Raw genomic sequence first — 20,411 nt, 5'->3', positions numbered from 1 at the left:
AACACAGCAAATGAGTGAGTTCTTATAAGCTCGTGTTCCACAAAATAAGAGAAAGGAAGAACCCACATCTTCATCAGCAGAACGGTACTACAGAAGTAGTAGTAGCATTTATGTTTGCTTTAAGGAACTGCCTTCAGAAAATTTCGAGGGTTAGCCATTATTCTATTATTAGTAGGTGAAAATAACATTTGTGTCACTTCTGCTTTAAGTCCCTTATTTCATATAAAATTTTCTGACTATCACGTGAAGTGTAAACAAGATAAGAATAAAGTTTGTGCACGTGATTTTTTATGAACACTGGCATGACGAACTATAGCTTCTGGCATATACAAGGCTGAAAACAGCCGTAACTATTAAAACATAAGTGTCTTTGCTGAAAAGGGCAAAAGTATGCTTATTCTAGAAAGAGAGTAATTATAGTAACTTTGCCCAAGCAAGCAGAGAAGAACTAAGATGACCTCAGGGCTAGCTCAAACCCTTGTTTCCTTCTTACCTCAGTCCCAAATTTAATTTTTCTGCACATATTGAATGCTCTGACAGAGAGCAGACTGAATTATGTGGCACTTTTATTTTACTTGTTGTCACAGAAACCTGTGATGCGTTTGGGGGGTGGGGGACAGAATGATGGGTAGGTCACTAACACGCCGAACTGTGACAGCGGTAAATACAGCAGTAGGCAATTTAATAGAAAATAAATGTATATTTTATAACAAATATGGTGAATGCAAATAGCTCATCCGCTCTACAGAGGAGCCATTCCACTGCACAAATTCCTTTGATGTTACAGCTTACTTCCTTTCGTGGAAATGCTCTGGTTTACGCTATGGTTCTGACAATGCTCATCATTCACTTCCACTAGATGAATGTTATGTAAAGCAGAGAAATCAATCAGAGGTACAGACTGGGTAGAAAGACTGTTGTAAGGGCTCCTTGCCTTTGGGATTGTATTCACAAATAATGTAATTGCAAAAAAGTGCAATTGCACATCTGTAAAAATATCAGTTTATTTAGTAGAATCCCAGCAAAGGAACAACTCTTTGATCATTGGAGTTTTCACATTGCACAGTCTTCACAGGGTTAAGTAGGAATGTAATGCTGTGGGGATGCTGTTAAATTGACTCTTTGTTTACAAGTCACTTTGGTTAATGGCATGAAGAGACTCCATTTGCTTTCGCAAAAAAAAAAGGAAAGATAAAAAGACAACAAAATCCTATTTGTCTAAAAACATCTCCCTGAACAGTAGTAAAGATTGTACTAGATTATTAAATAATAGATGAAAAACAAACATTTTTAAAGTGTACATCACAATGGGTGGAAGAAAAGTCGTACTAAGCAGCATCTTTTATTGCTTTATTTGAGGCTCATGTGAATTGTGCCTTTAAACCCCAAGGACTTCAAGCAGTAAGTGATCTCAAGTTCCAGATTGTCACAGCTATACCCAAAGGTCTTAGGTTTCATGACAGCATTTTTATTCATTCACCTCAAACTAACCTCTAAAATTTGTATGTGAGCTCATTTATCAAAACTGCCATCAGAAGTAACATGGCAGATTTACAGTGAGAAGGGGAGTGACTGCATAAGAAGAAAGATAAATGCCTGTAGACAGTATTATTTATTTGTTAATCATTAATGGCCCAGTTAGCAGTTTGAAAAGCACACCGGAAGGAATTTTCTCTGCCTCAAGGACTAAGAAGAAAAAAAATCATATACTAGATTCAATGGATGATTTAGAGGACAGTTGAATTTTAGTGCATGGCTTGGTCTGTTTCTTCCTTTCTTTCCCTTTTTTCACATAGGTGCATGATCTTATGTTTGCCTATATTAACATTCACAGACGAAACAGGAAGAACATCCCTTCCTACTGCATAATACTTACCAGTGTTTGTCAGGAAGAGCTACTTAAGTACATTTCTTGGGTTGTTTCCAGCCTTCCTTACATATGAATCCAAATTTTCAAATACAGGCACACACCACACAAATAGGAGTCCATCTCCTACGTTTGCTTGTGTTGAGCACATGTGCTAATGAGAACATGCAATAAAACACTGTATATAAATTGGAATATCACCAATAAAACCCTCCAGTTCTGCTCCTTCTTTCATACTTTAAATACAGCTGATGAGCCTGAACTATTTCGGTGTGCTTAAATAAATTGTAGCTATCACTGATTTTTAGTTTTGCCCTTTACCAGGGCTAAGGAAAGGCTGCAGTTCCACATTGCCTTCAGACCTCACCTTGCCAGCTACTTTCAAACCAAGTACTAAAGACACATGCGTGGTGTTGTCCTCACAAATGTAGCAGATGTTGGATGTGTCGGATCGCAGTGTGTTGCTCCAGTGCAGTGTTGAAGGGAATAAGAAAGAACCGAGATTGTCGGTGCATCTGGTATCATGTGCAGTCAGCCTTGAATGCGGCCCTCACCCAAGTCCCCAGCCTCATCACATACACCATGACATTATAGACTGTCCTGTAGAGTTGGTTACACATTATGATACGCATTTATAAAAGGCAGAATTGATTTTCCCTCTCTGCCCACCCTCTATCCACCTATAGGCACCAGAGCTCTCTGGAAGGGGTACAGGGAGAGCTGAAAAGCACATACGGTTTCCTTTGGCTATGCCACACTAAGAATTGTTTTGTTGGTGGAGAAAAGTCTGGAATAAACTCAAACCTCTCTAATACCTCTTTAAAGGATCATCTTTTTTGACTTGTTGTGGGTTTTTTTAGGAGACTTTGAACGTGTGAGGTTTAACAAACCACTATCCAGTACCTGTCACAGACATTCAGTCTCTTTCTACTTCAACACCTATTTCTCCAAGCAGCATAGTCAGCATTTTTGGACCTGTTGCAATAACTTTTCTAGTTGTTAAAGCTGCTTTTTGTTACGAGAGCATCATAAAAGACTACAAAACAGCTATAAAATAGGCCTCTGACAAGGACTCTCCTCTTCACAGTAAAAAATAGCCATAAAGTTTTTGAATACAGCTGGTGCTATTTCAGGTGCTACAAATTGGAAAAGTAAAATCCTGACCTATTTTTTTTTCAAATAATATTGCTACTGCCTTCAATGGGATCAGTATTTCTTCTTACGAGTTTTTAAGGTAGGAAAGTCTTTTAACTGCAGGAATAACACGTTTATCCTAACATCTTGCTTGCCTGAAGAATCATGGTATATTTAGCTGTTCCTGGTTGCTCCATCAGTTCACCATCAGAAAGCAGGATATATTAGTTAAGCCTGGCTACACCATTACATTTGATAACCTTATCTTTTGTACTAGAAGATACTAAAAGTACTGAGGTGGAAGTACACCCTTGTACCTGCTCACAGTTACTTTCATATCCTGCAGTGATTACCCAATCTCTTATAAGCTAGCTTGGCCCTTTCGCAAGTATGTTATATCAATGTATCAGTGCATAATATTGAAATTTGCCATGTTTCAGATGTGTGGTTATTTCTGCTACTTTAATTAAGTAGCAATTAAGATGAAGGATTTTTTTTCACATACTGTTTTAATATTCACTTCTGATGGGATTCTTGTTTGGGAAACAAGCCATCTTGGATCAGTATCACTTTGTTGTGTGGACAATTCTGAATCGTCAGAGCTCTTGTGAATATGATTGTAGATGCCTGTAGTTCTTTTTCCTTGTTTACATGTTGTATTGAATTTATCATTTTTGGTCAGCGTAACAATGATCAGGTCTCTAACGCTCTTTGGACTTCAACATGACATGCAGTGGGACAGGCAGCAGAAAAGATGTCTCTTGATTTCTTTCTCCTGAGACCACTTCTTTGCCTCATGGCAAAGTAATTAGGAATGGGGAGATGGTAGAACCGGAATGAATCTGGGGAATGATGAATTTTTTTCTTCTCTTGTCTTTTGATGTTGTAAAGGCATTCTCAATCTGTACTAGTGGTGCATTGTCCCTTGCTTTCACTGTTTTTTGTCTATGCTGACATCCAGGTCAAACTGCCATCTCAACTCCTGTTGTCTTTCCTCACTTTCTTATTTCTTATCTTTCCCCCATAGGTCTCTATTGCCCTAGTCTGCAGAATTCCTCTTCCAAAACCCTTCCTCTGATGTTTGTAGTGGTATTACAATTTTTCTCCTTTTTATTTATTGAACTAGAAGATTCAGCTCACCTGGCTTGCCATACAGCATTAGGTATCTAGTATACACCTGTTGCCAGACTCCTTCTGTGGTCAATGGAGGGAGATAATTACCTGCAGAGGCTGATTCATCCTGTCCAAAGATAGGGGCAGAATTAATTCACCTAAATGTAGGTGCTTCCACTGGTAAAGATGCCCTCAGATATTCAAGGGTATGTCTGCAGTAGTATGTAATTTGTGTCAGAAGTACGCTTTTAAAGCAATTCTTGTGGTTGCCTCCACGCACTGTGATTCGGTTCACATTTCACAGGACATGAGCTAGATTCCTCTCAGATGAAACTAAAAAGAAAGTTGATCTCTAGGAGTGCACTTGTCTCCAACCTCTGAACCTCTGAACTCTGTCCATGTGACCAGATTCGAGTTAAAACCAGTCTGAATTCCTTCTGAACTAAACCATGTCCATACCTAAACTAGCAATATCAATAGGCTGCAGAGTGAAACACTATGGTGCTGATGACCCAGCATCCAAAGCTCCTAGGTCTTCTCAGGTGCCATGGGCTGCACGCCTGTGAATGGCTTGTAGTGCGTTAGATGAGCTCTTGCTGTACAGTATCTGGTTTAAATGCAAGTGAAAAAAGCTTACAAGTTGGGAGAATGTTCAATGTGTAAACAAAGATAACTGAGAGATTCACTTGAAAAATGACCTCCTCACCTGAGTCAAAGGACTACTGTAGAGGCATACTAATAGCCCAAGACACCTCCATGAACGTGACAGATACAACACAGAATGTGTCAAAACCAGCACCCTTCTGGAGTGGCAGCCAGAGGCCAGCTGGGAGATGCCATAGCACCTAGTATGTCACTAAGAGCATTTGGTATATGGTTAGATCCCAGTCCCACTGGAAGATAGGTGAGATACATTATTCTGTAAAGCTGCCTTTTCCTAGAATAGAGGGGAATCCTACACAGTTAGCTGTGTAATTTCTGCATGGCTGAAGTCACATGAGATGAAGCCCATTCATTGTCAGAAATTAACTGCCTGAGTCAAAGAGAAGTAACATAAACAGCAGAAATTACCACAGGAGACTTTAGGCACTTATATATTCCCAGAAAAATCTTACAGTCTTCTGCTCCTGTGAATGCCTAGAGGCACCACCACTGTATTTGGGCTGCGTACATAAGTGCTTATCAACTGCCCAAGGCCATCTGGGCTTCACAGCACAGGCACCTCCAAACCTGTGTCTCTTACGGACCACATACTCCGAGCACATCTAACAGATCAACAGCGTGAAACGCAACACAAACCAGCAGTCATAGCTGCTGCCATTCAAACCACAGCCAGAGGGCGACTCCCTGTCCCTACATGTGTGCGGGAAGTTTGGGTAGCACCCCACAAAGGATGAATTGCAAAACTGACGTTTTAATGCTCCATTTTCCTGTCACTGTCCCCCTACATGCAAATTACTTGAAAATCATTATTGTGCTGTGTGAAAAGCTCTGCAGATCTACAGATCTTAGGCATACAAAAAGAAGGGAGGAGTAAGCATTTTAAAGTCAGGTGGCCTACAGTGCACTTTGTTTTTCTCTGTCTCGTATACTCTCCTTTGCTCAAGCTGTTTATATTGAGGATCATCTTGAATGTAATGTATGCACAATAAAAACCCAAACAGACACATATGTGCTGTCCCCAAATACACTGAAGCAGCACACTGGTAAATACCTATTTTGAAATGCCTTTCACAATAACGTTCAAATGACATACATTGCAAGAGTCACCATTTAGGGTACGTTTGCAGTGTTTTGGAAAGGCATTAAGGCTATTATTTTCAGTAACTACTTCCCCTTAAATTTGTTTCAAGAGATAATCTGAGGGCTTTCTTAGTACAAGAAACTTTATCTGTCAAAGTGCTTTAGACTGACAGATTGCTAGCATAAAGCCATTATATTCGAGTCTTCAGTAAAATAATATACTGTCCAACAAATAATTACAATAGAAAGATAAAACATTGTTAAATAAGAAAGGCCACATTCCTAATTTTTTTTACATCCTAAAGATATGGATGGGGGTCCAGTGAGATATCTAGAGAGGCTCTGGTCCTGGTACCTGGTTCCAGTACTGATAATGGGGAACTGGGACATAAACAGTCTCTGCAAAGTCTTAGAACCAAAGTTACAAAGAAAAGCTGGAGAAGAACAGAGGGTTGAGTCAGGGCTTCTGGGAAGTATTCTGAGCTTTCTTTCACTCTGTTTAAACCAGCTGAGGTGGTTTTTTTCGTTCATGTGGGTTTAAAAATGTCTATAATTGGTACCGGAAAACTCTTGTTATTAAAAAATATTTCTGCTGGATGCAAATACTTGGTGAAAAAGGAAGATTTCACTTAGCTCAGAAATAATTATTTTATCAACTTTTAGCTACAATGTAAAGTTCTGATGCTTTACTGAGTGACTTTTTTTTAAATTATTTTTCAAATATGCAGTGTACTTCAGGCATACGAGAAGTCTATTTTGCATAGCAGGTGACAGATTAGGATGAATTTTAAAAAGTTATGCTATTCCCATGGTCCGCCTGCCTGAGGCAAAACCAAAGGGATCCTTCGTTGACTGCTTTCAAAGTTTTCAAAATCAGGAATTTGCTTTTGATTTTAAGACTGATTCTAAGATGTGTATGGTTGATTTGCCAGCACTTAGTTCAGTCATCCTAGCTTGTAATCAAGATCATTGAAATTATGTAAGGATGGACTTTCTAAACCTACCACTTAATGATGAGGTATGGTTGTTGCTGAGTAATGAAACAGTGGCCAGTGGAAAATGCTGATGGAGCCACATCTGTATTTCTCACAGGATGCTTTTATTGCATCACTTCACTTTCATTCAGTCCGTGACAACTGCTCTGACTGCCTGTTTGTGCATTTATTCCACAACTGCCTCTGCTGTTCATGTGCAATTCATTCATAACTCGTCTGTAAATCCCCAGCCCATTTTCCTTCTGGTCTGCCTAGAAGACTTCCCAAATGGACACACATGATTAGACCTAGTGGTAAGGCAGGCAGGTTATACACTGTACATTTTACAAAGTTTTTAGTGCTTAAGAAACATTAACGTGCAAAGCTCATGCAGCAGATATGTGTTAATGTTACTTTTGCCATTGGTGTTAATTTGGCCATTTTACTGTTCCTTCTGTCTTCTTTCCCATAGTTAAAGCTTTCCTATCAAGGCTTCTTTTAAATTATATTAAAAGCTGTTTAGGAGATAAATACTGTTTTGCTTTAGCTTTTACGCATTCTAGTCCATTGCAGAGCTGAGGAGGGACTAGGCAGAGCCCAGGGGCACAGGGGAGGTGACATCCCTCCTGAGACATCTCTGCAGCCTGTACTGGGACATTCAACAAGCCAGCACCACCGCGCTTTTGTTCTTCCTCTTATTCCCAACGCGCCCTACCCGTGTGGGGAAGAAGCTGCCTCTCTTTTATTTCTGTGGTGGGCTAACCCCAGTCCTGGTCCTTGCTGGCAGATAAGTAACAGGAGGTTACACTGCACGGTGCTAGCATGGCACCAGCTATGGCAAGAGCAGCATCACTCTAAAACCCACAGCTTGAAAGCTGGCACAAGGGGGGCTGGAAGAATACCCTGCCAAATAAACCTCCTGTGTAGGACAGAAGTAGACTTGTATAGAAAAACACTACACTGTAATCCAGGGCTGCTTATTTCCCTCTTTTGTGCTCTGAGAGCAGCACAACAGTAGTCATGTCTGTCCTTGTAGGAGCATTTGTGTGCTGTGTACCTGGTTGCTGAGATATCTAAGCGATCAGCACTAAGTAGTGCTACAGAGGACATTGATGGTGCTGTACAGATGTTAGAAGACAGACGGGGTTGATGCTGCTTTCTTTCAAGTAGGGTCTGCCTTCAGAGCATGAAAAGATTATTTTACCCACTGGAGCACTTGCCTAGAAGCATTTAAAGTCTCGTTGCAGGAGGTAGCATGAGTGTTTCGTATAGGTGGTAAAGTGGAGAGGCTGGTCAAGGGAAAAGGCATGGAGGTGGGTAAGGAGGAGATGGATGATTTTCAAAAGGTACTTTTGAAAACTGCAGGTTAATTTTCCTTTTACTAAGTAGCTGGATGGGTTTGAGAGACAGTAACTAGAAGAGGAGATTGAGTGCTGTAAGACCTGATCTAGATGAGATACCATTTCCATTCTCTGAAGTTTCACTGCAGACTGAAGGATCACTCTTTTGTTGGAAAAGCTGTTGATTTTTTAATTTGTTTATGGTTTTGTTTAGAATGGCCACAGTGCACAAAACTGGAAGCCATCAGTCCTTCTGGGTTTATGGAAGCCACATTCATGCTGAAGGGAAGCATAACTGCTTGTTGTTGTTCTTCAGTTTCGGCAAAAGCCTTGGAGTCTGTAATTCAACTAATTCACATTTTTAAACATTAATACTGAATTGGACTTATTTGTAGCTTGGCACCTTTCTTAATAAATGCCTGAAAACCCATTTCTCACTGGCCAGATGACTTGCAACGAAGCTGGCTTGTAGTACTGACTCTGCCACTGGCTTGTTTGGTGTCAGTGGACAGTCACTTGACGACTCTGTGACTCCATTTTCCCACCTTTAAAACATGTGTGATGATCTATATTTCCTTTGTAAAATGCTTTGAGATCTGCTTTATACCACAGCAAACATTACTAACAGTAGTCATATATGTGTCCTGGTTTTGACTGGGATAGAGTTAATTTTCTTCCTAGTAGCTGATGTGGTGCTCTGTTTTGGGTTTAGTATGAGAAGAATGTTGACAATACACTGATATTTTAGTTGTTGCTAAGCAGTCAAGGCCTCTTCTGCCCCTCACCTCGCCCCACCAGCAGGCAGTCTGGGGGTGCACAAGAAGCTGGGATGGGACCCAGCTGGGACAGCTGACCCCCAACTGATCAAAGGGATAACCTATACCATATGACGTCATGCTCAGCATGTAAAGCTACGAGAGGAAGAAAAAAGGAGGGGACACATTTGTAGTGATGGAGTTTGTCTTCCCAAGTAACCGTTGTGCGTGATAGAGCCCTACTTTCCTGGAGATGGCTGAACACCTGTGGGCAGATGGGAAGTAGGGAATTAATTCCTCATTTTGTTTCACTTGCATGCGCAGCTTTTGCTTTACCTGTTAAACTGTCTTTACCTCAGCCTGAGAGTTTTCTCACTTTTACCGTTCTGACCCTGCACATGCCACAGGAGGGGAGTGAGCAAACAGCTAGCTACGTGGTGCTTGGTTGCCGGCCGGGTTAAACCACAACATATATTCCTCTTTCAAAGCCATGGGAAATTATCTGTGCATACAACTTAGTCCCTTCAGCCAGTGGGGATCCCTAAAATCATATAATCATAGAATGGTTTGGGTTGGAAGGGACCTTAAAGATCATCTGGTTCCACACCCCCCTGCCATGAGCGGGGACATCTTCCACTAGGCCAGGTTGCTCAAAGCCCCATCCAATCTGGCCTTGAACACTGCCAGGGAGGGGGCAGCCACAGCTTCTCTGGGCAACCCATGCCAGTGTTTCACCACCCTCATGCTGAAGAATTTCTTCCTAATATCTAATCTAAATCTGCCCTCTTTTAGTTTACAGCCGTTCCCCCTTGTCCTATCACTACACACCCTTGTGCAAAGCCCCTCTCCATCCTTCCTGTAGGCCCCTTCAGGTACTGGAAGGCTGCTCTAAGGTCACCCCGGAGCCTTCTCTTCTCCAGGGTGAACAGCCCCAACTCCCTCAGCCTTTCCTCATAGGAGAGGTACTCCAGCCCTGTGATCATCTGCGTGGCCCTCGTCTGGACCCGCTCCAACACATCCACGTCCTGCTTATGTTGGGGGCCCCAGAGCTGGATGCAGTATCCAGGTGGGATCTCACCAGAGCCGAGTAAAGGGGCAGAATCCCCTGCCTCGCCCTGCTGGCCACGCTTCTCCTGATGCAGCCCAGGATACGGCTGGCTTTCTGGGCTGTGAGCGCACATTGCTGGCTCATGTTGAGCTTCTCATCCACCAGTACCCTCAAGTCATTCTCCTCAGGGCTGCTCTCGAGCCACTTTCCGCCCAGCCTGTAGTTGTGTTTGGGATTACCCCGACCCATGTGCAGGACCTTGCACTTGGCCTTGTCTTCTTGCGTTTCACGCAGGCCCACCTCTCCAACCTGTCAAGATCCCTCTGAATGGCATCCCTTCCCTCCAGCGTCATAAAAAATCATTCAGAATTAGCACCTGGGAGAGAGTGGCTGTTGTGCAGACATGCCCGCACTCCAGAGATGTGCCTGCAGCTTCCACAGGTACCCCCAAGCTCGCTCTGAGCTCCAGCACTGCTAACAGGGTACCCATGGTAGTGTGGAGCTCCTTGTGTGCTGCTGGCTGCACCCAAGTAGCTCAGTAGATGCTGGGGTGATGAGCCCACGCTGAGCTCCATATTGCTGCAGCAACATTGCTGTCAGTATCTCCCCTAGTTCATTTAAAGCTAGCTCAAGTATGTCTGCACAAGCTGCAGTTAGGCTGTGACTGCAGTATAAAAATACACCCTACAGGAGACCACAGGCAACCAGAGCTTCTGAGAAAGCATCTTAGTTACATTTGCAATCAAGCAAGGGCTGCTGGCATCGGTTCAAATTTACCTTACCTTTGGCTTATTATTCTTCATACTCTGCAAATACAGCCCTGCTCTCAAAGCAAGGGAAGGTTTCGTTTATCCTCTTCAGCTGTTGTGAATGGTGTTCTAGACTAGGACATGATTAAAAAATAGATTTAAATACCTCAATTTTCATTTTAGTTGCCACTTTACCCATACATAACTCTCATCTACCTTTTTTCCGATCCAAAATGTGGAGGAAGCTTTAACGTCGTGACAATAACGCTGAGAAGTAGGTAGTATCACTCTATGTTTAGAGGGAGAGAGAAATCAAGGCAGAGGAAAAGTTACTTGCAATGGATTAAATAGGGAGTCAAGGTGGGAGAAGGAACTGGCTGTAAGCTTTTATTTTTCCCTAGGTAAACCAGTGCTGTTTGGACCACATGCACTGGACCAGTTAATCAGTAGCTCGCCGACTACCAATTGCTAGGTCCACTGTTTCTGTACGCCTTATACTAATGTTTATAAGAGGAGTCTTAAGTACACTTTAAAATGACACAGCAAATTAATAATAAGCTAAATAATTCAGTACTATATAAATTGTACGGAACAAGCATCTTGCTAGGACCTATCAGATAAATAAAGCATGGGTTAGACGTGATTCTGAATGATGGTACTGTAGGAGAGGCATCTTAAAAAATAAAGGAATAATGATTGCATCATTCTCTGTTTTATAGTCTTCCTTTCTTAACATATTTTAAATATTTGGCTCCAAATTCAAATGCTTATGGGAAAGATATACATGGAAAAGATCTGAGTTTGTCTCCTTAGCTATGCTTGGTATCAGTTCATTTGGCAAAATATTCTTCCCAAAAACAGTTTGTGCCAGTTCAGCGCTGTTTGATGGCTGATTCCTCAAAGATCTATTCTGAGTATAGAAAGGAGCCACATGATTCATTCAGCTTATGCATATCTATTTCATCTCGATAGAAGGATTATGTATGGAGAGATAAAGGTTTGTTAAACAAAGTATCATTAATCACTCTGTCCGGAAATGTAGGCTTTGTGGGAGCATGCTGTAATTTGCATCACTTTTTCTATGCCTTGCCAGTGCTGCTGGTGAGAAATAACAAACCTGTATTTGTGAAAAGGACAGGTTTAAGATGAAAATAATTCTCTCTGAAAACTGTGAGAATGGTACAGAATCCTGTCGCCTGCACTCGTTCGACGGGAGAACACTGTATTTGTAATAAATTCCTTTTGCTCTGGATGAGTTCTGCATTTTCAATGAGGTTAACTTGGCAACATTCTAGTTGATTTTAATAAAAATAGCTGCTTTGAGGACAGGGAGCTGAGGTTGCCAAATTTACAGCTGCCTTGCACAATTACTCTTACACCTCCTTCAGGGCTACTTAGAACCAGTAAGCAAATTAAGTGTATCGATTGCAATTTTGTTGGACTAACCCTTTTTTCTTAAGGAATAAACTTGATTCCTTTCAGTATGTGTCTGCTCAGAGTGATCTCTTTTCTTTTCAGCCATAACACAAAGACAACATCATGGCTGGATCCACGACTTGCGAAAAAGGCTAAACCTCCAGAAGAGTGCAAAGAAAATGGTAGGTTATTAAGTTTTCGTTTCTACTCAGAGGGGATTTGCCTTTGTGTATGTGTGTGTGTCTCTCGGTTCTTACAAAAATCAGGCGTTTGGGGGAATGATGAAAGGTGTTTAATTGCTGCTGTGGTTAGAAGCCATAAGTGATACCAGTTCTCGGTGTGCCATGTGTTTCTGCTTTTTATTCCCCTTTCTGATGCTATCCAAAGCTAAGGATCAAGGACCAAAGCTAAGCTGTGTTTTCTGCCTGTTGTGTGTGTGACTCCGGCACTGACCCTCTCCCTCATCTCCTACAGAGAACTTTGGTCTGCCGAACAGAATCCCTTTTCAGATTCTGAGCTTTTAATCTACAGGCGATTCAATGCAAAAGGGAAACTAGCAGCACCGTGGGAATATGAATATTGTTTGATTTGTATTTAAAGGTACAGTGCTATGCTATTTAGTAGCCAATTTAAACAAAATAGTGTCTGATAAAACAGGGTGTGGGAGGGAGAAAAGAGATCAGCGTCTGTCAGAGTTCAAGGCTGGATTTGGGGGGTACTGCATTGTTAATGCTTTAAAATTTAAAAGCGTAGATACCGCTGAGGATGCTTAAACGAGCTGTAGCTGTTGTGCAGGAGAGATGACCATACTGAAAGATTCAGAGATATGAAATAATACAGATCATATCAAACTATCTTATATGCATTCAGTATAATTTCTGTTTTTTCTCTGGTAAACTTTCAGTAATCAAAATAATTTAATAAAGCAAAAAATTAACATAGTTTGTAACCGACCTTTTTCTGAGGAGGTGGTTTTTTTTCATTGTTTTATAGTTCAGTGTCAGTTCGATTAGCTGGTTAAGAAATAATGGTTTCTAAAGACTGCCACTTTTTTTATTATTGTGAGATACAGAGCATTAAATGCATGCATGCGATGTCCATTAGTCCAAAGCATTTTTAAATGTTTTGAATGTATTAAAAGGTTTTCATGTATTGCATCTAATTTATTTTCAGTTTTCCAAAATACATTAATTTGGTTAGTGTGAATACTATTAACTGAAAGAAAACTCAGTTTTTTGGGCTGATAAAGAGGTCACTGAGGAGTTGCTGGCTGTATGAAATGCAGGGTCAGTGGTCTGGTGAAGAATGTTCCTGGGTTTTTTGTAAATGCCTTCATTCTGAAAGATTGCTGTATTCCAAAAAACCCTTCCTTATTTCAGCGGTAATTCTGACGTTCTATTCTGACATCAGAAATTACATGTCTGAATGATTTTGTGATGCTTATTCTAGCACTGACAGCACTAGCTCTCGGAGTAAATTCTACAGTGATGACAACAGAAGTGTGTTACTGAAACAAAACAAGGGCACAGCAGTTTTGCATATTAAATCTCTCACATTACTTATATGAAGCTATGTCTTTGCCTGATCCTTAAGGAATACTAGTGGAAAAAGCAGCAGGAAAATCCACCAATATTTACAGAGTAACATGTCACAGAGTTATTTGGAGTAAAAGTGTGTTACTTTTTATTTTTCTTTTTTCTTTTTCTGTTAACTGTTTTGTACTGAGATCATAATAAGTACTGAAATATTAAAAAAAGATACCAAGATATCTGAAATTATTTAAAATTAAGATCAGTACATTAAAAAAACAGCATTATTTTGCAGTTATTTAACTACTGGATTTTTGAATTACTATAGTATGCTGGGTCATGTTGTTCTTTTATGAGTGGCTCATCTCATTAATTCAAAGTACTTGAAGTGAGGCATAAAAGACTGTAGGGAGAGATCTTCTATTCTTACAGAGATTGTTCTTGCAACATCCTCTTTTTTCCCAAGGTTCTTCGGTTGTTCAAAAACTGTTGTGGTGGTTTGGGGTTTTTTTAAATCTAATAGCTGTATAAGAAAAGGTGCTTAAAATGTTGAATATGCCTTAAAATGACTGTACCTTGCCACTGAGGTCCAACACCAGGAACTTTGCTATAGCACACAGGGATTCGGAATTTATTTTGAGATTTAATGTAAGATCAAGGATTAATTTCACACACTTTTCAGCTATGACTTGGTAGATGTTTTTCTTATGCCAGACATCTTTTCTGTTATACTTTATGATTTATTCTGGCACATTTTACTCAGAGATACAAAATTTTAGAAAGACATCAGTGTTTAGATAGGAAATGATACCTTTCTTCTTTATCGCTGACTGCGTAACTTGTGTTTTTCATTGACATTCATTTTGTCACATCTGAAACTTGTATTGATTCACTGAGATACGTTATGATGTCCTTATCACCTACCAGATTCTGCAAACAGATTTTCATTTTGAACCACCCAACTTTTCTGTTCTCCTTTCAGTGCAAATCCTGCCTAATCCTCCTTCTTCATTCTGCCACCAGCACGCAGTTTCCACACCAGACAACATCCAAGCAGCGCACAATATTTGAGTCCTGATGGTCTGGGCTAGCAATACCGAGGGCCCCCGCTGCACCAGCCATTTCTTCTCTCCCACTTTCAGCTTTTCAACACTCTTTTGCCAAACAACGATTTCTTCATTTTCTCTGGCTCCTATATCTGGAAATCTCAGTGCTTACTCATTTCTCTTTGCAAAATCTGAACCAACCTCCCAGCACATCCCTCCTCTTGGGAAAATTTTCACATGCCTTTGCCAAGAGATTGACATGTTCTACCAAGTCAAGCTTTCTTTGCCTCCGTGCTGTGGACCGTTTCTGTTTTCCTTTAATGACACCCAACGCTCTAAACCCCTTTGTAGGTCAGGAGGTTTTAAGGGCTGATCTTTGTCTCTGTCATGGAACTTCTGTGTGAGTTTCAGCAAATTACTTCAACTTTAGTGCTGTCAGATCTACTTAGATGGCAGGTCTTTGAAGCAAGTGTTGCCTGTTACTCTCTGTTTGTATGGTGCCTATCTGAGTTTCATAACAACGATAAGCAGATATAGCTGGCAATTCTTCAATAAGAACTAGATTTTTTTACACATTTCTGATTTCTTCCAGAAAATCTTGACGTCGTAAACAATTAATGTGTTTTTTCTCCTGAAAATATGGATTAAATGAATTAAATCTTTATTTTTTAAGAATTGGAATACTTCTTTTAAATGATTCCTTTTTTTTCCCCATACCAAAATTCACTAACCAATTTTTACCTCTAGAACACTACAGAAGTTATAGTTCTGACCCCTATGCTTCTGTAAGCTACATTCCCTGGTTGCTACATTTTCTGTAAAGTCATATTACATAGCAGACTCACAGGATTTGCATGATTACAGGTATGTTACGTGAGTGGTCTACTAACAGCCTCTGTTCTTTTGGAGAGAATATGGAAAAGAATGACAAGTCCCATAAGGCAGTAAAAAATTTAGTTTAATATTGAAAGGCAGCTCGGCCTTAATGACATTAAATATCCCAGTTTTTAGAAAGTTCATTTTCGGCTAATAAATGTAGTAATTAAATTTTTCAAATTCTTTAACCCATTTTAGGAAACTTTGCAATCTGGAGAAAAATGAACATTTACTTCTTTATCCAATTTGGGGATTAAACAGTTCTTGAAATTTCATGGGATCAGATGTGTCAAATTTCACTTATTTCATTACTCCAAATTTCACTGACTTCATTACTAACCCATCCCAACTGCTAGTCTCCATCACTCTTAACCTTCACTTTCTTTTTATGTCAACCTCCTTTCTCCTGTCTCTTAGTTTTCAAATACAAGTAGGCTTAAAACTATAAATACAGCTTTGATTTCACCTAGCATTCATCTGTCATCTGTCATCTCCTTTACACCCACCAACTTGACTGCAAAATATAGATGTTTATTTAGGGTGAGCCGAGCTGCCTTTAAAATTCATTGACTGTCAATATCCACTCTCTTTTGACACTTCAGAGGCACGGGTATCTGGTTCACATGTAAACACCTGTACATACAGAGACTACTACGGGTGTCTTCAGCTTGAACTGAACCCCACCCTTCTGTCACATTTTGTCAAGTTATCCTTTTCCCCATTCTTGTGGTGACAGGCAAATACCTTTTGATGAGCTCCCTGCCACACACAGCTTCAGTGCTCTGCTTCGTGACAATGACACACACATCTACCCTTGTCCTCTTCATCTCTCTCTCCTGGTGGAGCCCTTTATTTCATAGGACATATAACATCTCCCACTGGACATCTCCCATCTTGAGTCCTCCAAGCAAATTCACAGAATCACAGAATCACAGAATAGTAGGGGTTGGAAGGGACCTCTGTGGGTCATCTAGTCCAACCCCCCCGCCGAAGCAGGGTCACCTACAGCAGGCTGCACAGGACCTTGTCCAGGCGGGTCTTGAATATCTCCAGAGAAGGAGACTCCACAACCTCCCTGGGCAGCCTGTTCCAGTGCTCCGTCACCCTCAGAGGGAAGAAGTTCCTCCTCATGTTCAGACGGAACTTCCTGTGCCTCAGTTTGTGCCCATTGCCCCTTGTCCTGTCACTGGGCACTGCTGAAAAGAGCTTGGCCCCATCCTCCTGACACCCACCCTTCAGATATTTGTAGGCATTTATAAGGTCCCCTCGCAGCCTTCTCTTCTTCAGGCTGAACAAGCCCAGTTCCCTCAACCTCTCCTCGTAGGGGAGATGCTCCAGTCCCCTCACAATCCTTGTAGCCCTCCGCTGGACTCTCTCCAGTAGCTCTTCATCCTTCTTGAACTGGGGAGCCCAGAACTGGACACAGTACTCCAGATGAGGCCTCACAAGGGCAGTGTAGAGGGGAAGGAGAACCTCCCTTGTCCTGCTGGCCACACTCTTCTTGATGCACCCCAGGATCCCATTGGCCTTCTTGGCAGCCAGGGCACACTGCTGGCTCATAGTTAACCTGTCGTCCACCAGGACACCCAGGTCCCTCTCCGCAGAGCTGCTCTCCAGCAGGTCCACCCCAAGCCTGTACTGGTGCATGAGGTTGTTCCTCCCCAGGTGCAGGACCCTGCACTTGCCCTTGTTGAACCTCATCAGGTTCCTCTCTGCCCAGCTCTCCAGCCTATCCAGGTCACGCTGAATGGCAGCACAGCCTTCTGGTGTATCTACCACACCTCCCAGTTTGGTGTCGTCAGCAAACTTGCTGAGGGTACATTCTAACTCTTCATCCAGGTCGTTGATGAAGAAGTTAAACAAGACTGGGCCCAGTACTGACCCCTGAGGGACACCACTTGTCACCAGCCTCCAACTAGACTCAGCGCCGCTGATGACAACCCTCTGAGTTCTGCCATTCAGCCAGTTCTCTATCCACTTCACCGACCACTCATCCAGCCCACACTTCCTCAGCTTCCCCAGGAGGATATCATGGGAGACTGTGTCGAAAGCCTTGCTGAAGTCAAGGTAGATAACATCCACAGCTCTCCCTTCGTCTACCCAGCCAGTCATGTCATTGTAGAAAGCTATCAGATTGGTCAGGCATGATTTCCCCTTGGTGAATCCATGCTGACTACTCCTGATAACCTTCTTTTCTTCCACTTGCTTCATGATGGCCTCCAGGATAAGCTGCTCCATCACCTTTCCCGGGATGGAGGTGAGGCTGACCGGCCTGTAGTTCCCTGGGTCCTCCTTCTTGCCCTTTTTGAAGATTGGAGTGACATTGGCCTTTCTCCAGTCCTCGGGCACCTCTCCTGTCTTCCATTCCCTTTGGTAACAGCAGTACTTTCCATCTCCGTATATCCTTGCCCTGCCACTTCATGGTGTGTAGAACTTCTCCCTTTTCCTTTCCACCCAGATAGCAGAGTTCCTTATCAGGGCTTTGCATGGCACATGCAGTGTGCAAAGGAGTCACAAATTCAGTAATTCAGCTCTCTTCCCTTCTTTGAGAACACTATCATCTTGATCAATCATCTCTAAGCATTTCAGAATTTCTCAAAAAAAAATGAAAGCTGTAATTTATTGCTATAACAACTTTAAACATGTATATCTATATGTTTATATTATATACTTATATATAATATATGTTTATTGCCAGCATAAAAAACCTGAAACAGAAGACAAATGTTAAATCCAGAATCATAAGGGTGGTTGCTGATTAGGTTATCTGCAATTTCAAGGGTATAACTATGCCAGGAGACCAACAGTCTTTCACATGAGCAAATAAGCCCACTTTTCCTTACTTTTTTTTGGAACTTTAGGTACCACATTTTTAGCTGGACACATGTCTTGTGAGACACAGGAGCATCTCTGTTCACTGCATGTTCAGTTTAGAAATGTCTTTAAATGGTGCTAAGATTCAGGAAAAATATTTTCAAACAATTTTGTGTTATATTTTAAGAGTGCCTTAATGCTGAAAAAATCTTCTTTCTCAGAACCTCACCATTTAACATACAGTCCCACTTCGTGGTCCCGGTCTAAGCTACTGCCTCACAATTTTTACGTGCCCTGTACTAATCCTAGAAGTATATGATTGTATATACTGCAATATATAGGATTGTATATACTGAAGCCCAGCAATTAGTCTGCAGTCTTGACTATTTTGCTTGTTTCCAGCAGGTGTTCCTCCTCTCTAACTCTGGTAGAAATTAAACTTAGACTTCCGGTGTCAGAGGAAAGATTATATGGACACTTCTGTTGTTATATTTCCACAAATGTAAACAGGAATTCAAAACAAGTGTTTCCTCAAATTTCACCAGACTTTGTTAAAATTAATAGCTTTTCATAACGTCGTTAGTTTGTTTGACTGTTGGTACGAAATAAATAAAATCTAGGACTTTCTTATGTTGCTTACATTTAATGTATTTTCAGTTTCGTGTTGAGAGTTCAAACTACATAATGAACCATTGCATATATCCATTTTAACTTCAGCTGCCAGCAAATAAATCGTATACAAAGAGATCCTATAGATTTATGAGGTATTATTATTAGGCATAAAATTCACCCTACTCTACTGCTTCAAAAAACAAGATTTTAAATTAGTTGTTCTTTTTTGTATTTGCTATCTGATACTTTTCTTCTTCCTTTGAGAAGATTATTTATATGGAATAAAAGTAAATAATGAAAAGAAAGAATAAATAATTGACATTATGATTAACCTCCATAATTCCTGTTTTGTGATGGGCATTTAAAAATCTGGTTATGTTTGAAACTTTGGTTTTATTTATAAATAATTTTTTTTTTTTCACTTGTAAAGATTTTGCAACTGAGCATGTAAAATGAGTAAGACATTGTCTCAAGACTGGAGCACTTCGTTGCTTGTTTTAATTCATGCTGAATACCTATCAGTACTTTTTTTTTCCATCAAAAAATAGATATGACCCAGACTGCTTTATGACACAAGCCATTTTTTCAATAGTTTTAGCCACACTGTTATTTACACAGAATTTTTGAGCATTTCTGTCACAATCCTGTAGAATGTCCTTCCTTTTAGTAAGAGCAAGCTGCTTTATAGTCAAGCATATGCATAACTTCATCCAACACTGACTGCAACTTAAAGTAAATCAAAAACATAGTAACATACAATTTTTCGTTGTTTACCTGATTCTTCACTGTGCTGTAGTAAGACATATCAACCCTTCATATTTTTGTTTCGTAGATGCTTTTGGGCATAGGAATGCTGGTTTTATGGGTATAGCTTTACTTCTTGCTTCCCTCATATATATTTTCACTGGAAACGAAGTAGTGAACTTTTAGCTTATATGGATACCCTGTGGAAATGCCCACTAGTAGCGACTTGTAGAGATAAATACTTACCCACAAACAGGTTTTCATTTGATTGAACTAGTGGTAGCCTTGAGTTTGAAAACAAATCTTTCAGCAATCTTGGGTACAAAGGAGTGTGGGCGTTTTTGGCTGATTGAGATGAATCCATATCAGAGATCTACATGTGAATCTTGACCAGAGCAGTGCTGTATGGGGGTAGGGGGAGGACGTGTGATGAGGAGAAAGTGCCCTGCACTGTTGAGTGGACAACGCATTACCAGGACATCTTGCAGCTCCAGATCAAGTCCCTGTTTCTGTTGTATGAATGGATCTTGATATGAACTGGGAGAGAAAGCTAGCTTTTGGGTTTTGTCTAGCGCTGCGTGACCCTGAGCACTGTGTCTCTCAACATGGTATTCTGCTGTTTACTGCCCACAAATTTTTCTCTCAGTGGCT

The 20,411-nt window shown here is 40.9% G+C and overlaps 1 protein-coding gene across 13 annotated transcripts in view; it reads left to right on the top strand.

Moving 5' to 3' along the window:
- MAGI2 (membrane associated guanylate kinase, WW and PDZ domain containing 2) overlaps window positions 1–20,411 on the top strand; it is a 786,243-nt gene that overhangs the window by 530,257 nt on the left and 235,575 nt on the right. For all 13 annotated transcript variants that reach the window (XM_075427760.1, XM_075427753.1, XM_075427751.1 and 10 more), the window contains one exon: window positions 12,242–12,321. In XM_075427760.1, the coding sequence (XP_075283875.1) occupies window positions 12,242–12,321 (80 nt within the window). The remainder of the gene's footprint in view (window positions 1–12,241; window positions 12,322–20,411) is intronic.

The sequence above is a fragment of the Opisthocomus hoazin genome, chromosome 8 (assembly GCF_030867145.1).
Source record: "Opisthocomus hoazin isolate bOpiHoa1 chromosome 8, bOpiHoa1.hap1, whole genome shotgun sequence".
Lineage (NCBI taxonomy): Eukaryota > Metazoa > Chordata > Aves > Opisthocomiformes > Opisthocomidae > Opisthocomus > Opisthocomus hoazin.
This window is presented reverse-complemented; position numbering and strand designations above follow the sequence as displayed.